Consider the following 21,503-nt stretch of genomic DNA (forward strand, 5'->3'; position numbering starts at 1 on the left):
GCACAGAAAAAGTTCCAGAAGAACACACAATAAACTGTCAATGGCAGTTATCTCTGCAGAGCGGGACTGCCAAGTAGAAATACCATTTTCCATTTTTAAAGCACACTCTTTCCTACTTAGTGATTTTTTTCTATGCATTTTCTTACAGCACTACTGTTTTTACAGCTTCTCCCTCTTCTGCCCTTTCTCCATCCTCTCGCTCATTTCCTCTCTCTGACAAAGGGGACCAGGAAGTGGCTCAAAGCACCCTAGAGCCTGCAGCCTGGGCTGCATAGAGAGCTATGTGGCCGATAATTCTATTTCTAGAACGAGCAGGGAAATCAGACTGCTGGGCACTGTAGCTGTTTTCCATCATGAGGGCAGAGCCTAGTGTCAAGAGGCCTGGACTGTTCCTCTGGCTCAGGCTGGACCGGAACCCTGAACACACCTGACAGCCTGAAGGCCTCTGGGCACTGCCCAGTCAGCTCCTACTCAGCCCAGGAACCATCAGAGAAGCTGAGTTTACCAGCCCTGGCCACCTCGGTGAGCACAGAAATGCATTCTGGAAGCTCCCTCCTAGCCCACTATCTGTACCTAAAGATCAGGTCCACACCACCACAGAGGGCCCTATCAGGTCTCACTCTGAAACCAGGGTACCAGGGGCCTTAGGCTGTCCTATCACTTTTACGCAAAGCTGAAGCAAAAACCTTTATGTCCTTAAAACTTAACTAAAATGGAAGAATACAGATATATCACCCTCTCTTGGAAAAAAATGCTGGGGGGGGGTTCCTCTTTAAATTCAATCCATCTCCCCCATCATCCCCATCGCCCCCCAGACCCTCTACTCCCAGAACGGATGACCTGGGGTGGAGGGAGAGGTGATCCCTGGACTTGTAACGAACGCAAATGACAGAGACTAGCCCTCGTGTTGTTCAAGCAAGAGAAAAGGTCCCTTCCCCAGGAGAATCCAAGTCCTGACTTGTCCTGACTTGGCTTCCATTGCTTTCTGCACGTTCTATTTCCCCTCTGCACTGTCCATCCTGGGGTAGGGAAGTTCGGAATGCCACACTCACCTGGTCTAGGGTCCTGCAGCAATCCACCAACACGCCCACCGGCTGGGTGTCCTGCAAGTTCTCCTTTAACTCCTTCAGCTCCAGGTCAGAAGGACCAAGACTCTCATCCTACCAGAGAGGAGAGGAGAAGGTTTGCCACTGTCACGGAAGGGTCCTCACAAAAAACATGACCTCACCCCGATTCCTGGACCGCTGGCTGACTCACCGGGGTCTGGGGAGGTAGGGCCTCAATACTGGCAGCGTGCGAGGAGATGGGCAGGATGTTGAGCTGGTCATCGATGACGAGACACTTCTTACAAGAGGCCAGAGAGAGAATAAATCTGAGGAACAAAATGGTCATGAGGTGTTGAGGGGGAAAGAAGGCAATGTCTACACAACAAAGGTATGGCTTTTCTTCAGGAAAATCATTTGGCCCCCATGTCTCTGAGAAAGCCAAAACCCAGTTGGAGGGCAGTGCAAGAGGATTCTGAGCCTCCTTTACAAGGCATCTGAATGTGTTTTGGGTTTTTTTTAAGATTTTATTCATTTGAGAGTCACTGAGTTAGAGAAAGAGAACAAGCAGTGGAGGGGGCAGAGGGAGACGGAATAGCAGGGAGCCTGATGCGGGGCTCCATCCCAGGACCGCGGGATCATGACCTGAGCTGAAGGCAGACGCTTAACCGACTGAGCCACCCAGGCGCCCCCTGAACGTGCTTTATACAGCAAACAAGAACACCCAGAACTGTCTTGAGAGACAGATTACAAGCACTCCTACTGTGCACAACCATCACTGTTCCCTGCGTCACACAGCCCTTCCCACACCCTCTTAGGCTCGCCCTTTGAGGACTGAGCTGTCTCAGGCCATCCTTCAGTGGGGAACTCCAAACCTACCCCAAAAATGATCACCAGTCACACAGGGAAACAAACCCATACACGAATGAATTTACCTTCAGCCACAAGGAAGAAAAAATAAAGACAAGGAAGAAGGGAGAAAAGCTCCCTCAAGAAATTAACACAGACACTCCTGTGTGTAGGAAAACATGTTTTGGCTGGAGAATTCAAACTCCTCCCACAGCGCAAGAAGAGAGCCTCATGGGCTACTAGCACAGGCTTCCTTCTGTTCTATCCAGTAGCACGTGGCCACCTCCTGACCCACTCCATCTACTGAGTGAAAGCACCAGAGAGGATGAAAACTGGAAAGGCCCCAAGCTTTCAGGCCAGGACTTCTAAACCTCAGCACTAGCAACATTTCAGATTCTTTGTTGTGGAGCTGTTCTGTTCACTTTAGGCTGTTCAGCAGCATCCCTGGCTTCTACTCACTAGATGCCGGTAGCGTCTCCCACCCCTCCAATGCTCTCCCCCAAGTTATGACACTCAAAATGTTTCCAGACACTGCCAAATGTCCCCAGTGATCAAGACTGCTCTAGATGAGGACCACTGATCCAGGCCACAGCTTCTCAAGGAGTTTCACAGGCTGCTAACTGGTGTTCCCTAAAAAGGGGGTCTGTGGTCAAATAAATCTGGGAAACGATCAGTTAAATAGGTCCCTGCTGCTGCAAGACTTTTGAGAGGCTATGACAGGCTAAAGTGAATCTTCACTCAAGACAAACCGTATCAGCATTTCCCAGACACAAGTGGCCAGAAATCCTTTTGAAATAAAATCCCTCTTAAAATACTAGTGTTCTGTGAAACACATTTTGGGAAACAGTGACCCAGACAAATTACCCCTCTGACAGAAGAGTAAGCTAAAAGCCAGAGAGGAGGCGGACTTGGTTCAAGCCCCAGCTCCCCACTCACTTTCACTGCTTCCAGTTGGCTTCCCAACCAGCACTGCTGTCAGGAATCTCACCTCTCTGGACCCCTGCACTAGCTGCCCTCAGACAAAAGCACAGCTCTGCACTGGGTCCAAGACAAAAATATGCTTCCCACCACGGCTCCCCACAATTAAGGGCCTGAGAAATGTGCCTCAGACCTACCTCTCATTAAATCTTCCCACCACATCCTGATGGGCCTCAGTTCTGTATCTTGAATGCACGTCCTAAAAGAAACAACATCTGTAAACAAAGACATCCCAAAGTAAGGCTGAGGCTCTGGGTCTAAATGTGAAGACGTTCTAATAAGCAACCCTGGGATAAAGGAGGTGCCAGAGCTACTGATGGAAATTCACTCCTGCAGAACCTGCTGTGCTAAACGGCCCAACTGCTCTTTGCTGGAACTGGGATCATCAAACACTCAATGTAGTGTTTTTCATTACAACAAACTTCCCCTCATCTCAACTTGGATATTTTCCCACATTTTAGCCAGCATCATAAAATGTCTTCATTCAATAAAATGTACGTATCAATCGTGTGCCAGACATGTTGGGTATACACGGGTATTTAATGAAGCATGACCTCTGTTCTCATGGAGCTTACAGTCTAATGGTTGGAGGGAAACAAATGAGTAAAATTCTGGCAAATCCAACAAATGAAAAACAGGGTGCAGTGACAGTGAATGGCAGGGCGGCAGTTACTTACATACGGTACAGAGGGAAGGCCCTCTGAGGTGAGAAGCAGACAGCCATATGAAAGGGAGAAGAAGGACAAACAAACTGACGTGGGCACAATGGTCATTCATTCATTCACCAGCATTTAATGAGTGCTTACTAAATGCCAGGCACTCTTCCAGGATCTGGAGTGCACCGGTAAGGAAAACAAAGTCTCTGATCTCACGAAGTCTAGAGACTAACACAGGAAGTCAGACAATAAACAAATATATATGCAACCTCAGGTATTCGGCAAATGCCCTGAAGAAAAATAAAGCAGGTCATGCATTCCAAACAGGGTATGAAGAAAGACCACACTGACGAGGTGGTGTTTGAGCAAGGACTTGAATGCAGTGAGGAAGAGCACCATGCAGATATCCCAGAGACCACAGCAAGTGCACAGGCCTTCAGGTGAGAGCGTACTGGGCATGTCTGAGGATGCCTGAGGAAGCCAGAGGGACCACAGTGGCAGGTGATGGGAAGAGTAGTGGAGATGGGAAGCAGCTACTAAGGTTTGAGGAAAGTCCAGGTCACCGTATAAACGTAGCTCGTGAAACCCTGAAGCCAATCCTAACGCCATTCCCAAGCAGGGCCATGGGCATAACTAAGAACATCCACGTGGCAATACTGATGGGGTCAGAGAGCAGCTCTGCATCCACTGGGATATATTTCCACTCCTAACCATGTCCTCGGCTTTGGATGGAAAATACCCCTCCCAAAGTCGAAGCTCTTGCCAAACTGGGAGTGGAACTGGCAAATGTTCCTCCATCATCCACCAGGATGAGGACTGGTGAGGGCATCTGTGTGTGGTCCCTTTTTTGCAATAGACAAAGGAGGCACTGACTTGGCTCTCTGCAGAATACCATTCCAGAAATGGAACTACGTAACAGCTGCCTCATACCTGAAACTCACCGGTGTAGAATTCACAAATACCCGAAAGCAAACGTTAAATTCAGAGATGCCCAGACACAGTCAGGGCCACTGACATTTCTCCACAGTGACCTTCTCATTACTTACAGTCCAAAAGCTCCCGGCCCAGAGCTTGTGCTGACCACCCACTGGAACTACTCAACAGGAATTCTTAGAAGTACATGGCCAACAGCAAAAACACAGCTTGGTCTGAACCGCCAGAGTTCAGTTAAAAACCATATACCTACCATGGTCATCGTGTACAACTGCTTCAGTGAATTCATGGTCCGTAGGAGGATGACCACCAGCCCACCACCTTCCACTGTTTCCACAGTTCTGGCCAGCAAATTTGGAGTTAAAGCTTCAAAATCCTGGAAGAAGGAGACCTTGGAAAGGGCTGGTCATGCAAAGAGCACCCCCAGGGAAGCTCAACCAAGGGCCAGGTGATAAAGTGAAAGGAGGGCTTCAGAACACAAACACAAGACCAGAGCCCCTACCCAACTCACCAGTATGGATACACATACACACACCCCTTCCTGATGGGCAGAGAAGCAAGTCCAGCCCTGGAGAATAGGGGTACCTGGTTTTATATGTCAAGTGTGTATAATAATCTCAGACAAAATCCTATTTGGGAAGAAATTGATTCCCACTTGCATTTCACAAATCCCTCATGTTCATTTTCTGAGGTGTTTACAGATAGAACCTGTCTGATAAAACTCAACTGCACCACATGGGGGAGCCACTGCCCAAGGGAGCCGCCTTCTCGGCAACTGGTAACAGCGGCAACCTAAGAACACTCCCTACTAATCAGTGGTGGCTTGAGAAGAGGCGAAATGCTCTCTTCTTGTCTCCAAGGCGGGATGCAAGCCAGCACTAAGAGACAACCCACTGGAACGTAGAAAGAAAAAATAACTCCAATTCATGACTTCTTCCCCTCATTTCTTAATTTACATTTTGTAAGGTACGTTTTATAACGTATGTAATCACGGTAGTACAGGCATATAATAAACACATACCAAACTGGGGATTTGAGCTTAAATGTGTTCTTTTTGGGGGCATGCGGGGGTCACAAGTGTCAAGGAATCAAAGGATAAAACACAGACCGCCAGAGCTCAAAACAAAGAAAAACGTGATATTTAGTCTATTAACTTGACTAGCAAGAGAATATTACCAGTGAAAAAAGGCACCAGGGAGTTCTCTGTGGGGGGAAAAGTGAGGGGATTTTAAGAACAACAAAGAGGGATTGAGGGTGTTGGTGGCGGTTATGCCCATCAAGCACTCTGGGGAGAACGCCTGAGTGCACAGGTCCCACCGCTCACTGTTCACCAAAGTCTCCAGCTAGTTCTATTAAGGATCTGGGGACATGGGGTCACTTGAAGTTCACAGCACTTTCTTTCTCACCTTCAGCTGGTTACAAGCAGCTGTGACGGAGCATCTGTGTCAGCCCTGGTATCTCTAGATAAGTGCTGCTCTGAGTGGAAAAGTTTATTTTTATATGGGGTGAGGTATCAAGTCTGCTTTGGAGAGTGGCCAAGTGTTCTGCTGACAATGCTCAGGGGAGGCGGTACAGGTGAATCTTTCTCCTTACAGTCTGCCTGTTCTTGAGGGGAGCCCTCCGCGCTCGGACTCCAGGCACAGGCTGGAGGAAGCCACCCACCTGGAGGACGCACATGCCGAAAGTGTTGCCCAGGATCTTGTGGGTCTCATTGTAGTAGCAGTAGCGAATGTTTGTGGCCGCCACGAACAGTTCGAAGGGGTCATCTTGCTTTATGTTCAATGTCCCATTCTTTATTTTTTTCTGGAGCTGTCGCATTCTTTTCTTCCGGTGACTGCAATCACCCCCAACACCCACACCCCAGGAGAGCCAGTTAACCAGAGAGGCTAGAAGGGTGGGGTCAGGGGACAGGCCAGTGATCACCCACCCAGACCTTCAGAGCTAGAAGGGAACCGGGCAACTGTAGGGCTAGCCCCTCCCTTTAAAGGTGAAGGGAAGAGTAGAGAGGTTGAGGACGGGCTTCGGAGGGAGCCAGAGGTAAATCTGTGTGGAGACCCTGCAATGCTGCCCTGGCACCTTCTGCAAATACTTGACTTCAAAAGAAGGGTAATGGAAGGACCTAAAACCTTACATCTAGCCAGACCAGAGTTTGAAACCAACCTTTGTGACCTCATTATCTTAGCCTCAAGCACATGCTTCCACTACACGGTACCATTCCCCAGAAGACCTGGGAGAGGCAGGGTGACCACAGGTAGTTTATTCATTTTTCATAAATGCATTCATCTACTTCCTTCCCCAGACTGTGGGAAGGGCAGCTATGACTTAAGACAATACTGACAGAGGCTATAAGGGCTGGAATGGGATCTGGATAACTCTCAGGAATCTGGAACTTTTCTTTTGTCTTAAAAACCCTGACTATCCAACTGTCATTTAACTCTTTCCTCTATAAAGAGAAAAATAGGAAAGCTCCAGAATTGAGGATTCTAACTGATCGAAATGTTACCACAGTCCTCTAACTGAATAGCTAGAACGAAGGCCCTCCCTCAGGGACCGTATTTCTTCATCTGTGAAAGAGGCAGTTGGGCAAGGTAACTCTCACTGTCACTTCGGGCTCGTGTCTTAGCCCATGACTTATAAGCATCAGCTAATCTGGTGGTCTGTCACCTCAAGACAGGGCTGGGAGGGCTACAAGAGGCACAGGCGAGATTCTTACAAGCAAAGTCGGAGGGCTTAAGTTGGAAAGGCAAATCTGCCCTGAACACTGTGAACTGCCTAATTCTGCACCCATCTGACATTTACCAACTGCACGGCAGTGACACTCACAAGCCCCAGAAAGTTACCATTCTGCTGACAGGCAACAGGCTTACTCTCAATCTGTATTAATAATGCTTACCTGCCCTATTATAAAAGAACATGTACAACAAAGTACCTATTATGATTTACAACAACACAGTGACACACAGCCAAATGCTAACAATGCCTATGTACTGATATTATGAGTGCTTTTATTTTCACCTTTGGGATTTGTCTATTTTCCATATGTCTTACAAGAACACATTTATATTATTTTTTTTAAAAAGCAAGACAATTTACTCAAAACCTAGTTTCTTTTAGGCAGAATCAAGTCTCTTGAAGACCAAAGGATGCTAACTAATCAAATTTAGCCTTTGGAACTAAGTACAATTAAAAGACTCTTAGAGCCCATTAAACGATGCATTCAACTCAACAAATATTATCTGAGCACCTACTACAAACGTGCCAGGTCATCTGAAAATACGAAAATATAAAGATAAGCAAGCGAGGCCTCCTAACTAAATGAACTTACCGCCTAGAAGTAAAACAAGGCCAGGGTGCAAACGAGCGTCTTCCAGGGGAGGGAGAACAGAGGGTGAGCAGCACTGGAAGACTGACAGGCAGCGAAGGGGGTGGAGGTGCCCTGAGGTGTGACTACAGGGTTTGGGGAAAGTTTGGGGAAGGAGGCAGGCCCCGAAAAGTGGGGGACATTTCAGAAGAGGGTGCCAGAGAGGCGGAGGTGGTATCCTGGGCAGAGGTGGTGGCAGGGCCAAGGCCGGGAGTGTCCATGGCACAGAGCAGCCAGGGCTGGAGATTCCATTTCAGAGTCAACGCCAGAAACAAACACATTTGGGAATAAAGGAGAGAAGAGCGGCTCAAGAACAGAAACGCACACTTGAGCTGGGCAGAGAGTAGGAGATAAGATCAAGAAAAAGAGCACTGCTCAGGAAGGCAGCCCAAGAAAGGATCACAGAAGCCAAGAAAGGAGTGCGCTTCCGATGACACCACAAAGTAGGTTACCTGCCAAGGAACAGGCCTCAGCACCCCAAACTCCTCCATACACAGAATTATGGGTAGAACTACCAGGTTTCCACTAGATGGACTGACCCCACCTCCTCAGGCCCAAGGGTGGGCACCACTCCACAGGAACTCGGGGAGAAAGAATGATGTCCGACATTGCTGGACCTCAACACTCAACAGCTATTTCTGCCGTGGTGACAAAAGAACACAGAAAGCGGAGTTGTAGTGGGAAAGAACAGAGCAGATAAGCAGAGCTGAGACTGAGCAAGAACTGGGAGCATTAGTGCCCTGGCTCTACATCAGCCGAGGCAGGGCTGAAATCTCATCCCCGTTCAGACCTCAGAGACTTCAAGAAACTCCCTTTGGGCCTAAGTTTGTTTGTGGTGGAGGTCTGCTATTTACAACCAGACGTCCTGACTACCGCAGCTTCAAAAAATAAGAGGAGAGCCAACTGTGAAACACAACAGTGAACCAGTGGAGAAAGAGCTGAGAGGAAGGAGAAAGAGGGAGAGAAGCTGCTGCGTGAGGTGTCCGGCTGTCGATGACTTCCCAGAGCGCAATCTGGTCACAATGATCGAAGCAGAAGCCAGCTAGCAACAGAGCATGGCTAGAAGTGCACAAGGCTTCTGTTTCACCGCTATAAACGTGAGAGAAAATGCGAGCCTGAGAGATAAAACGGAGTAGGTAGCTAATCTTTTTTTTTTTTTTTTTTTTTGAGACTGGAGAGCTGAGCACGTTTACAAGAAAAAGGAGCAAGTTTCAAAGGGGTATGGAGTGGCTGGGAGAGGAAAGAGGATGCAGGTCCTGAAAGAAGTGAGAGAAGAGATCCAGAGTAGATTAAGGGGTCTGCGGTGGACATGGGATGAGGCACATCCTCCTCAGACGCAAAAGGCAAAAAAGAGACTGAAAATGCAGAGTAAATTTGAGATGGGAAAAGGCAGTTGAAGGAACTTGCATTAGACAGGCTTGATCAGCTTAGAAAAGTAAAAAGAAAATCACGGGCAGAAAGCAAGGAATTGGGCTGGGCACTTCTAAAGAGCATGAATGGATTTGAAACTCATTGTCAGGAACGAAGAAGGGACATTAGCGCTATCGTTTTCTCTCTTCGGAAGTGTCCTCATAGGTAGCACCTCCCTAATGTTCCCTGAAAAACTAGGTCAGGGAATCACTGCCTGGCACTGAATTAAGGAGCAGGAATTTTAAGTGGTACGGGCCAAACTTACCTGCTAAACCCCAGCTCTTTCTTGTAACACCACAGCACTGAAGGCCGAGCCTTCACGGTTGCTTTGGACAACATGTGATGGAGTATGACCACCTGCCAAAGGAAGAAGTCACAGAATCTCAGGGCCCAAAGGGACCTCAGAGACTGCCAGGCCCAAGACCTCACTTGACAGATCCAGAAAGTAAATCGAGGGCCAGGACAGGGAAGTGCCCCAGGTCACAAGGCCAGCAGCACCTAGGCAGGGGCTAGAAGCCTGGTCACACACACTTAACCTCATGCTTAGTCCCCACCGAGGTTCTCACTAGGCATCTTACTCAAAGAAAACCAGTCAAAGAGACCTTAATGCTACTATGTGCTGAACCCTCCGAGGGCCAGTAACAAGCTGACTCTGTGGGATAAGATACAAAGTCAGTCAGGAAGTGCTGACTACATCTTACCTGATCCTTTCCTCTGTCTCCGACTACAACAAACAAAGACCTTTGCCGTTCAGCAACTCCATTTTCAATGAGAATCCGGATTCGGTTATCTACTTTCTTCCGATGCATGGTGAAAGACTACCACTGAAACAGAGGGAAAGGAAACACAACTGGACATAAACACCAGATTCTGGGTGAGGAACATTAGCTGGCCGCCTCCTGTGGAGCCAGGGGTTGTGCCAGGCACATTTGTAAGTATCATTTTACTTAACCCCCCTGGGTTAACTGCTCCCTAGGGAACATGTCAGTTTCATTTTTAAAATTAGGAAACTGAGGCTTGGGAAGTGAACAATATGTTTCCTCAGCAGGAAAGTCAGAAGAGAAGCTGTAATTCACACTTCTATCAAGGTTTTTTTTCAAAACTGGAAACAATGTTCCAAAGAATAAAATGATTAAAATATATGATGGCATATTTATAGGATACTAAGGCAGTTTTCAAGAAAACTTTTTCAAAATAACTTTCAGGAATTATCTAAGGATATGGATGTAGATACTTATGAGAAGACAGACATCTCAGGACAAAGCACGATACTTTTTTTTGTTTAATGCATGTACATAACATATAGGGAAAACAAACCTGGAAGAAAACACCAAAATGTAATTATTTCTGAAAGGTGAGATTGCAGTTGGTTCTTATTTTGTTCTTTTGTTATTTGGTGTTTTTTTTTTAATTCATATGCACTACTAATAGAATCAGGGAAGGAAATCACTGAATATTACTGTGATGAAATGTATCCCAATTGTCTCCTCAAGGGAGGGAAAACCATACCGAAGCCTGTACAGATAAACCTTAAAGTTATTGTGATTACATATGACACAATACTGCATCATTACCACAATAAATACACCAAAGAAACATCAAGAATATCAATTATATTACTACAACATAAGAGTAACAGGTTACCTAGAAAGCCCAGGGCCTGCTGCATTCTAAACATAAAGTTCATTAACTGCCTTAACTGTGTGGCAGCCATCCTTCTAACCTCCAATCCAAATATGGATTGTAGCAGTTCTATCTTAACATCAAACATTATGTTACAATCAATGACTCCTTTTTCATAAGGAAAGGAGCAAATATAAAGAATTCAAGTATCTCAAGGAAGAAAAGTGACAGAGACAGGATTCACACTCAAGTCTACCTGACTCCAAAGCCTAAGTAAGCTCTTTCCAGCTCACCAATCTGCCCAGCTTGTCGGTTAAGTTGTTGCCTCAAAACAACGACACGCTAATCAATAATTATTAGGGACTGCTCTTTGCCCTAGTTACTGTGGGAGCCCCAGAAGCAATACCAGATAAAGCCTTGACTTCAAGGAGTTTTCATTCTCCTTGGAGAAAATATTCAAGTGAAACAGATAAGGGGCGATCTGTCTGAAAACAGACAAAATTACATGTAAAAATAATAGTACAGCCAGTGGTCTGATGAAGGTCTGAGATTACTCTGGGCTGGAGTTGCCACGGAAGGCTTAATGGATGAAGAGGGCCCTGAGAGAAGAGAAAGAGGACTTTTCTTCATTCACTCACCTATTGGTCTAACAAATAAAATAGCATCTATGTGCCAGTCACCGTTCTAGGGGCATTAGCAAATAAAACAAAGTCCTGAATGTGACTGCTGAATAAAGACTATAAAAGAATGAGCTGAGACAAACAGTTCAAAGCGTGGGAAGATCTGGACTCGGTGTAACGCCCAGCGCCGATACCAAGGACTGTGGGCAAGCGAAGTGTTGTCACCCACCCCCTCACCCCGACCCCTAGCATGAGGTCCCTAGAAGGTGGAGATCGAGCCACGCAACCCCCCGAGAGCGCTCGAGAAGCACGCCGAGGGTGGCCGCCAATCCGGGAAGAGGAATCTGTCATCTAGGAGCGCCCGGGAAGGCAGCCGGCGAGGGCCAGGCATCGGCATAGATGCAGAGACTTCATCCTCGAGCCGGTCACCTCTGGACCCATGGACACCGACCTCAACACCCATCCCAAGCCATCCCGTGTTGGGTACCTGCGCCCCGAGCCCAGCGGATCCCAGCCAGCAGACAAGCGGAAGCACGTGGGGAACCGAATTACTCCAGCAGCCAGGAGGAAGCGGCGGGCTGCCCCTAGCGGATGCCTGACCGCGCGCTCTCAAAGTTGGCCTCGCTCTGCCAGTGGCTGAGGCCCTAGAAAGCGGCGTGCGCGCAAGCGCACGAACGGCACGGCGTGACGCACGTGCGGGGACCTTCCTCAACCAGGTCTCCGCGTGATGACGTCAGAGGCCCGGGAGGCGGAGCTGCAGCCCAAATCCTTAGCGCGGCTTTAGCATTTAACCTCTGCTTGGGACAGCTGTGGTGCCGGGTGCGATTTGCCTCACATCAGACTCAAAAAACCCTGGCTTCGAAGGGCAAAATAAGCGTACTGGTGTCCGCACCCCCAGCTCCTGCCACTGTGCTGGGGCGAGCCCGGGTTCCCAGATGGGTCCGGGGCAGCACACGGTAAGTGGTCCAGGGTTGTGTGTTAGCCTAGTTTTACGAGACGACCGACTCCAGGGATCTGGGCGTTAATTTTACCGATTCTTTTATTAACTTCCCACTTTAATATGACAAAATGAGGAAACTCTACCAGCAGACCTGTTTGACTCCTCTCACTTGACCCTCCACACCTGCAGAAATGATCCTGTAGACCTGTCGAGAATTCAGTGTGGTTTCTACCCACCAGTGTGGGCATTTTGTAAGCTCCCTTTAGGCCTTATCTGGCCATCAAATGACGGCGCTCTTCTGAAAACCAGCTCTGGGGCTCTGCTCTTGCTAAATTACTTCACCTCCTTTCTTCCTCACCCCCCCACCAGCTCCCAGGCGAAACTCGCCCAAGCACAAGAACCACATATATATTCTTACACATTCTTGTCTTTGAGCCAGATCGTAATCCCAACTGCTTGCTTGACACTTTTCGGATCCCTCAAATTCAAAATGTCTGAAGCCGAACTTATCTTCCTCACTGAAACTCCTTCCCCAAATCAAGACACTCCCAATTCTAATGTTATCATCACCACCACCCATTTAGTCCAATATCCATCATTTTCTAATTCACTCAAAAATGTCAATATACCAGACACAAGGGATCAAGTGACCAAAATGTTCCTGTCAGTCATGAATTCTAAGTTTTAAGTGCTGTTAAGAAAAAAGTATCCAGTAAGTAAACAGTGACAAAGGATTATGTTTTAGTGGTGGCCATGGAAGGCCTCTGAGGTAATGACACTGGAGCATGAGCAAAACACCTGAATTTAGGAATGAGCATTAAGAATATTTGAGTGAAAAGCCTTCCCACGCTTAAGATGTAACACGTAGATTTCTAGATGGGAAAAATCTTGGCAAGGTGGCAAAGCAGCCAATGTAGCCAGATTACAATGAGCAAGAACAAAGTGGTAGGAAATTAGGCCAAATGATGAATGCACACAGACCAAACTTTAGAATTCTAGGCATGATGGGAAAGCAAGGAGTTTGGGGAACTGGGAAGTGACAAAATCCGACTTGCCCTCAGCAAAGGCTCATTCTTGGCTGCTGTGCAAAAATCACTGCAGGACAAGAGCAGCAGCCAGCCACTGTAAGCCACAGTCGCTAGCCACTCTCAGCTAGTGGTAGTGGTGGTTAGAAGTGCTACAGGACTCGGGATACACTGCCAAGGTAGAACCATCTAGGTTGCTTAAGGACTAGATACAGGGTATGAAAGAAAAACAAATGATAGCCAAAGTATTTATCCTAAGCAAATACAGGTTAATTGAGAGATTAATTTGGAATCTCAAGACATTCAAATTGAGATACTGACTAGGACTGGAGTTTTGGGGAGTTTGGGACCTAGGAGTATTTCGGAGTGACTGAAATAGTGATTGTATTCAAAGTCCCGGGATTAGATGAGATCACCTAGGAAAGACTGTAGCTAGAGATCAACGTCTCACAACTGAAGCCTAGATTACCCAGTAAATGATAACTATTACTGAGTGGCCAGTGAGACAGGAAACATTTAGAATCCATTCACTACCGCCCTCCACTTTATGTTGTAATCATTTCTCACATGGGCTGCTCCAACAGACATGTCTTGCCCCATACATTTTGTTCTCAACACTGCATTTTGTATTCTTTAAATGGCAAATTTTATTAGGTGACCATCCTTTAACCACCCCTGGCCCCATACACACACAGTTTAGAAACCTTTATAGTTCCAACTGTTAAGAGACAGAACTTAACATGGAACATAACTATAAAGCCATCTATAGTACCCTTTACCTATTTCTTCAGCCACTAACTACGAAAACCCACAGCTCCTCCCACTTGAGCAGATAGCCTTCTCAGTCACTGGAGATTGTACCTTTGGACGTGCTCTTCTCTCCACTTCTCTACCTAATTACTCCTAATCCGTCAAGTCTTAGTTCAATTATCCCTTTCACCAAAGTCTTTCCTGATCATTTTGACTAGGTCATAACCTGAGTCATGGCCTTTATACCTGTCATCAACCATGTTACTCCATCATGGCACTTGCTACATTTTTGTGTCACCATGTCATTATCTTTGACGAGACTGTTCAGTGAAAGCGGGAACCAGTGATTTTGTCACCACTGAATGCTTAGTGCTTGCCGTGATGCTTGGCAAAGGACATCCAAATTTGCCAAATGAAGCCTTAGTTCAGTGGCTTAATACAGTGTCTCCCAAATATAAACACAGTAAAGGAAACTAGTATTTACAAATAAAAATACAACACTAAGAATTGCCTTGTACTAGATCAGGTGGTCTTGCACTGCCTACACGCAATGAGCCAGTCTTCTGCATGAGCCTGGATTAGGCTTCGCAAAAGCTGTTAAATTAAGGTATTAAGATCCTGACTGAAAGAAGGTGGCAGTCTAGTTTCCTTAGAAGACAAGGCTACCAGATAGATTTAAGCTTCTTCCTTCTCTCCTCTCACAAGTAGCACTTCAGAGCTTTGCTGGATAGAATACACAACTAATGCAGACTTCACTCAAGGACAGTAAGGAATCAGATTTTAATATTTAATCTAATGTAATTTAAGACATTCACTAGTCTTTTCCAGTATTTTTATAGACCTCAGAATGGGAAAAGGGATAGAGATAAGCCTTGACAATTTACATTCATTTTCCTGATGGCTTCCCTCCCCACTGACTCTACAGAAGGGATAAACAACTCAAGGGCAATACTGATTCTTTGAATGTAATTTATAGTCAGTAAAACTTAAAAGTGCTTAATAAGAACTCAAGTAGGATGAGAGTTCAGGAACTTAAAGATGAAATAAAGAAGGGTTTGAACTCAGTGCTTACCTGTATCTCATTCCCTTAATTAGATATATTATTGGAAATATAATTAACAGTACAAATTTCCTAAGACACTGAGGAGGCTGACTACTCAACTGCCTTCTACATTTTATGAACTGGTTGTCAACAGAGCACTTCAGTTACTGAGGCTTCGGAGAATAAACACAAATTCTCATGCCTCCTGTGAGTGGAGAAGTCTCCCACATAACAGAGATGCATATATAGGAGACACAAGAAGTGCAGAAGCTAACTGATTAAAAATGTTTAAAGGATATTTGTTTTAATACCAAGATACAGTGATTGCAAAACCTCTTCCATATTCTTTAGGGATATTAGGATCTAGAAATAAAACTGCTCTAACCAAGGTCATCAATGACATTCTACCTTAAAGCTTTAAAATAGAAGTCTCATTATCCACATGAGATGACTGATATTGTGCATTTAACAAGTACCTTATATGTGGAGTCTTACTATACCAAGAAGCTACAGTGACACATGTGACAGTCATTTCCTTGGAACTCTGCTAAAATAAGCATTTGACCAAACAAAAGGCCTTCTGCAGGTAGGACAAGTATTCACAGATTATACAGGACACTTAGTACCAAGACTCAGATCTTAATGGACTTCTTTTTAAAAAGAAGTTCTCTGCCTCGTAACAAGGCACTCCTTTAAAAAATATAGTCTGAATTGAGACATAAAAGCTGTTATAACATTTAGACTATGATGACAGAATGCCAAAAAAAAATTATATTTCCAAGAGAACGATTCTTTTAAAAACATACATAGAAATAATAAAACTACTAAACACCTTTACACATCCACATCTACACTAATGCATAGAAGTTTGAAACCTAGAAAGCATTTCTCCCCCATCTCATCTCTGAACTGATTCAGAGATCACTGTATAAAGAACTTATTTACTTCAATTTTAAATGTCATGAAATTATTTTCTACACAGCAAATTTAGTTTTATATATAGAAGGATTGTAAGCATACACATCTAGGGATTACCCAGTAGACCACGAATATTTTATCTATTTCCCATAAAATACAGCTAACATATGGTTGTGGTACATCCCAGGCAGATGTCATTTAAAGCACACAACGGGAGGTGCTAGCAAAAGAAATACTCATTTGCAAAAGTAAACAGATAACCCTTCCAATATGATGTACCACAACCACACATGAGAAAAGTCAAGAACTTATTTTATTTTAAAATAAACATTGAAGATACCCCCCCTTCCCCACCACCCTACAAAAAACTTTTGAATGTGGAATGTTCAACAGCCTATCCATTTTAGTAGGTTACAAAACCAGCAAAAACTCCAGTTGTCTAATAATGAATGTTTGAGAATAGTTTTGTGTCTTGTTTTTTTTCTTTAGTAGCTGAGCACCTACTGGAAAAATTCCTTAGCTAAAGGCTAATAAAACAAAATTCAATTTCTGCACAGAAAATACCATTCACTTAGTATTAGTAGCCTTTGCTGAATAGATGGGATTAATTCTTCATGAAGTCAAAGTGGGATATGACAAGCAGCATTAAGTTCATAGGCACACACAACAAGTGCTCAAACTGCTAGCACAAATTCCAACAGTACATGAACTACTAAACTGTCATCTCCATCAAACTTGTGACTCTCCCTATGCATCTAAGTGAAGGAATCACCACTTTGAATATAAATGCCTCCATGAGAAAAAGATAATTCAGTTAGGGTTAGACAAAAGATAAATGCAACTACTACAGAAATAGCTGCTGGAAATAACCATAAAATTTGAAACACTAACAATGCATGGGGTGAACCACATAAGCTGCTAGCTGTTGAACACCAGTGTTTCAAGATACAACTTTTATAAACATGTTTTATTTGTTTTGCTTATACCATCAGAACTGAAACTACTGTCTGTCATTTCCCTAAAATAGGGAAATCAATCTAAAACACATACTGGTGCTTTGCAAAAAAGATAGCAGTTTAAAAGGGTGGTAGCAGCAGGCATTTGATACTTTTCTTTTAAAAACCTTCAGGCTGCAGGAAAAACATGTGACCAAGAGTGTTATGATTATCCATTAGATATTTTCATCAGTACCTGTACCAATTTAGGTGACAATACAGCAAGATCCGAGGATTAGTGACAGACAATGGACATTATAAGGAATGATATATAGTACCAATCCTTACAAAAGTCATTGTCGAAGAAACTGTTAAGTGTTCAAAAAGGTATCTAAATACTTCACATTAAGTACAGAAGCGGCCATCCAGATTACATCCCATATTTGTTGCATATTTTTCAAAAAGTGCCAATCAAAGCCTAATTTTGCATTTTGGCTTTGTCTTATACAGTATCAGCTGTTAAAAAGCAATTTACATGTGTTTTTAACCACAGTCGTTTGGCCAGAAGATGAATAGTGCTGTGTCAAAGCTGGTAGCCAGCCTTTTATATTAAGGGCCCATGCATAATTTGGTATGCATCTAACGTTCAGTGCTCCAATTTAACTGGAAAAGCTGTGAAATGCAGTTGTTCTGCCAAACCACACTCCACTCCTTCTCAAAAGGAAAATATTTTAGTTTTGTCAATTACCATTGAATAACTCTAGGGCTGATTTGTAGATTTTATCCAATGTCAAAAGTCAATCTTGCTTTTTCGAAGCCACTTCAAATAACTACGGAGAGATCACCCTGTAAAGTGTATTATGTTTTACTCCTAAGCAAGGGTGAGGAATCTGAGTATCATGTGCAAGGCTCAAGATGACGCTTAGGACAGAACATGCAGAATAAAAATAGTTTCCTTCCATATCCAGGTAATATAAAGCTGACAATTGTAGTCCTGTCTTTATGGGATGAAAACAGTCCCTTTACAATAAGTTTCCTGAAAGGGAGAACAAATAGATAATAACTCTTCTGGTAACATATTATGGTACACTGGCCAGTGTGTTTTTGGCGTTTAAACATAATCCTGTGAATCAGATTAATTCACTTGCTGAGTGTTCATTTGCGGCATCCCTCTGTTGGGTCTTGGGGGCCCTCCACGACCTAGAAGACAAAAATGGCATTTGGTTTTTCTTTCAAATATTATTTGCTTTGCCTTCAAGCAGATTTTCATCTGAAGTCAAGAAGCATGTGGGCAGCTTGTCACATTATTAGGTTTAAGAGGTCAATTCTTCAGTGTTCACCTGTCCTGGAAGTTGTCATGCGCAAATTTGCTCATGTTCTCTAGCTAAAAGAAGAGTAGAGCTAATGGAGTATTCCACCAGTACTCATTCATTCATTCATTCAACAAGTATTTATTGAGTGCCTACTATGTGCCAGGCACTGTCATCAGGCGTTGGAAATAGATACAGCAGTGAAGACAGACAAAGTACCTGCTCTCATGGAGCTTACATTCTAGTGTACACTCTAGCTTACATTTCAGTAGTAAGTAACATCATACTATCAAAATTAATAAAAGCACCAGAATGAAAAACAGACCTTGTTACCTAAACTGTTAAAAAGAAACTACATAACATTCAAAATTGTATAATGACTTGTAACAGATAAAATAACTTTTTACATGCTGTTAAAACAGATTTTTAGCTACCAGTCAACTCAACTTTCATAGAATATGCTACAAGGTGAGAAATAACATAACCCACATTCACATGCAAATATCCTTTGATACTTCAAGTCAGTTAATTCCCAAGTGATCCATTAATTTAAAAATAAAATGCACCTTTTTGCTGGCCAGTTTCTACTAGCATTGAAATCAAAGTACTTTGTAATTCCTCCTTAATATACATTTTATACATATTATGGCCAATATCTAGAGGAAACCTATTCAATTTAACTTCCCTTAAATCAGAGAACCATTTAGAATTTCAGATCATATGAAATGCTACCGCTCTAATTGTTAACACAGGTTGACTTCCTGCCCAAATAGGAAGCAGTTTTCCTATGGTAATAGACGAAAGCAGAAACTCTTTAAACATGTAATTTTTAAATATAGTTCAATAAGTTAGTTAGGATTTTGGGTGTTTTATTTAAAAGTCAGAAATAATTTGACACTTACATCACTATTAGTGATCCAAAGGCATTGAAATTTCAATTAGTTCTATCACTTCTAAATGGTTCTCTAAATAACTATGGCTTATCTGGCCATTAAAGGATTTCTGACCCTAAAATATAATATGCATGTTCAAAAATGAAAGAGGAATAATAAATTTATATAAATGTTCAATCTCATTCCAAAAATGTCTTACAAAAATGTTTCAGTAAGTACTTCCTAAAAACATTTAGCAGGTTTTAGGACCTGAAAAATAATTTGCAGTTGGAAAAACACTTTTTCTGAGGAGGAGAAATGTTCTAGTTTTCAAGACAATTTATATAGTAACAGGGAAAGTCATTCAAAAAATTAAATTTGGGTTCAAGAGAAGTTTTAGAAACAGAGCATTTCATTTAATCCCTAGCAACAAGTCTGGTAATGATAAATGTATTCCTAACATGTAACCTACATGCAGACTACGGAACAGCTCTTCCAAGGCCAGAACAGAAGCTCCACTTAGGAGCTAGGATCACCACCACAAAATATTACCTCGTGGGGCTCCCCGTGGTCCACTCTGCCCAGAGCCTCGCTTGAAATTCTGCTGATATCCATCCTAAAAGACAAGCTAGTTAGTACTGAAAAAAATGTAATTTTTTTAATGCTTACTCATCATCTATTCTTACCGACACTTACAGAACACAAATTTCTTCCTCTTTCTTTTACACATTTCAATTTATCATAGCTAGAAGTTATTCTGTGATTATACTTGTTATTCTCAAGAATATTCAGAGATGTCTCTGCTCTTAAAAATCATTTTTTTCTCCTACACAAACATGTTTATTCACGTATAATTAACATACAGTATGATACTAGTTTCAGGTGTACAAAAGAATGACTCAACAATTCTATATATTTCTTAGTGCTCAAGTAAGTCTACTCTTTATTAACCTCCTTTATCTATTTCACCCATCCCCCATCCACCTCCCCTCTCTGGCAACTACCAAGTTTATTCTCCATTTAAAAGTGTTTTTTTGTCCGTCTCTGTTTTGTTTCTTAAATTTCACATATGAGTGAAATCATATGGTATTTGTCTTTCTCTGACTTATCTCTTAGCATCACACTCTCTAGGTCCATCCATGTTCCTGCAAATGGCAAGATTTCTTCTTTTTGTGTGTGTGTGGCTGAGTAATATTCCAGTATATATACCATATCTTCTTTATCCATTCATCTAAATGATGGACACTGGAGTTGCTTCCATCCATATCTTAGCTATTATAAATAATGCTGCGATAAACAAAGGGGTGCATCTATCTTTCTGAATTAGTGTTTTCCTTTTATTTGGGTAGATACCCAGTAGTGGAATTACTGGGTCATATGGTAATTCTATTTTTAATTTTCTGAGGAACCTCCACACTGTTTTTCACAGTGTGAAATTAGCTGCACCAATTTACAATCCCACCAACAGTGCATGAAATCATTGTTTTTAAGACTCTATTAAATGAGCACCTATGTTGAGTACTTCTTAAGAAAAGCAAAAGTCATCATTTATTTTGTACAAAGGTACAAAATTAGCCCCAAATTACTTAATTACTAAAGTCCAAACAACCACATCAGTCCATTTCACTGGTGTATTTAGGTCAGATTTTTATTTTAAAGCAACTTCTACCTACCCGCTGATAGCCAGAGTAGTCCCGGGGAGCACTGAACTGAGACTGTGTATAACCACTGTTTGGAGTGTTAGAGAATGAAGGGCGGTAACCATCATATCCTCCTAAAATTTAGGACAAGAAAATAATTTTCTTATCTACACAAGGAATTTTTATTTCTTACTACTGACCAAAGGAAGAACTGAAAAATTGTAAGCCATGCTAGTTCTTTAAACTAATTTCTAGTTTCCTGTCCTGATCCAATCTGTTCCTAAATTTCTGAGTATTAACTTCCTTGAAGAGGACATCTTTACCCATTCATGGACACCCCCCACACACAAAAAAAAAAATCCCCATAAAGTCTGATAATGTACGGAAAGCAATTATCACCTAGAGGACATGGAAGACATGGATTTGACACCTAAAAAAATTCATTCCTAATTTTATCAATTTAAATGCCTGTAATAGGACCACCTGGGTGGCTCAGTTGGTTAGGTGCCTGCCTTCAGCTGAGGTCATGATCTTGGGGTCCTGGAATGGAGCCCCACATCACGCTCCCTGCTCAGCAGGGAGTCTGCTTTTCCCTCTC

At 43.4% G+C, this 21,503-nt stretch overlaps 2 protein-coding genes across 3 annotated transcripts in view; both read right to left on the reverse strand.

Moving 5' to 3' along the window:
- Positions 1-12,049, reverse strand: part of NAT10 (N-acetyltransferase 10) — a 37,859-nt gene extending 25,810 nt beyond the window's left edge. The window contains exons 1-8 of the mRNA XM_028087701.2: positions 11,961-12,049; positions 9,932-10,054; positions 9,496-9,587; positions 6,122-6,293; positions 4,713-4,835; positions 3,008-3,069; positions 1,258-1,372; positions 1,053-1,160 (exon numbers count right to left, since the gene is read on the reverse strand). Of these exons, the coding sequence (XP_027943502.1) occupies positions 1,053-1,160; positions 1,258-1,372; positions 3,008-3,069; positions 4,713-4,835; positions 6,122-6,293; positions 9,496-9,587; positions 9,932-10,039 (780 nt within the window). The 5' untranslated portion in view covers positions 10,040-10,054; positions 11,961-12,049. The remainder of the gene's footprint in view (positions 1-1,052; positions 1,161-1,257; positions 1,373-3,007; positions 3,070-4,712; positions 4,836-6,121; positions 6,294-9,495; positions 9,588-9,931; positions 10,055-11,960) is intronic.
- Positions 12,050-14,949: 2,900 nt separating this feature from the next.
- Positions 14,950-21,503, reverse strand: part of CAPRIN1 (cell cycle associated protein 1) — a 40,191-nt gene continuing 33,637 nt past the window's right edge. For both annotated transcript variants that reach the window (XM_028087703.2, XM_088018047.1), the window contains 3 exons: positions 20,939-21,039; positions 19,818-19,881; positions 14,950-18,283 (listed from right to left, as the gene is read on the reverse strand). In XM_028087703.2, the coding sequence (XP_027943504.1) occupies positions 18,219-18,283; positions 19,818-19,881; positions 20,939-21,039 (230 nt within the window). In that variant the 3' untranslated portion in view covers positions 14,950-18,218. The remainder of the gene's footprint in view (positions 18,284-19,817; positions 19,882-20,938; positions 21,040-21,503) is intronic.

This window comes from Eumetopias jubatus, unplaced genomic scaffold (genome assembly GCF_037043125.1).
Source record: "Eumetopias jubatus isolate StellerSeaLion01/CBP00866 unplaced genomic scaffold, mEumJub1_p1.0 scaffold_13, whole genome shotgun sequence".
Lineage (NCBI taxonomy): Eukaryota > Metazoa > Chordata > Mammalia > Carnivora > Otariidae > Eumetopias > Eumetopias jubatus.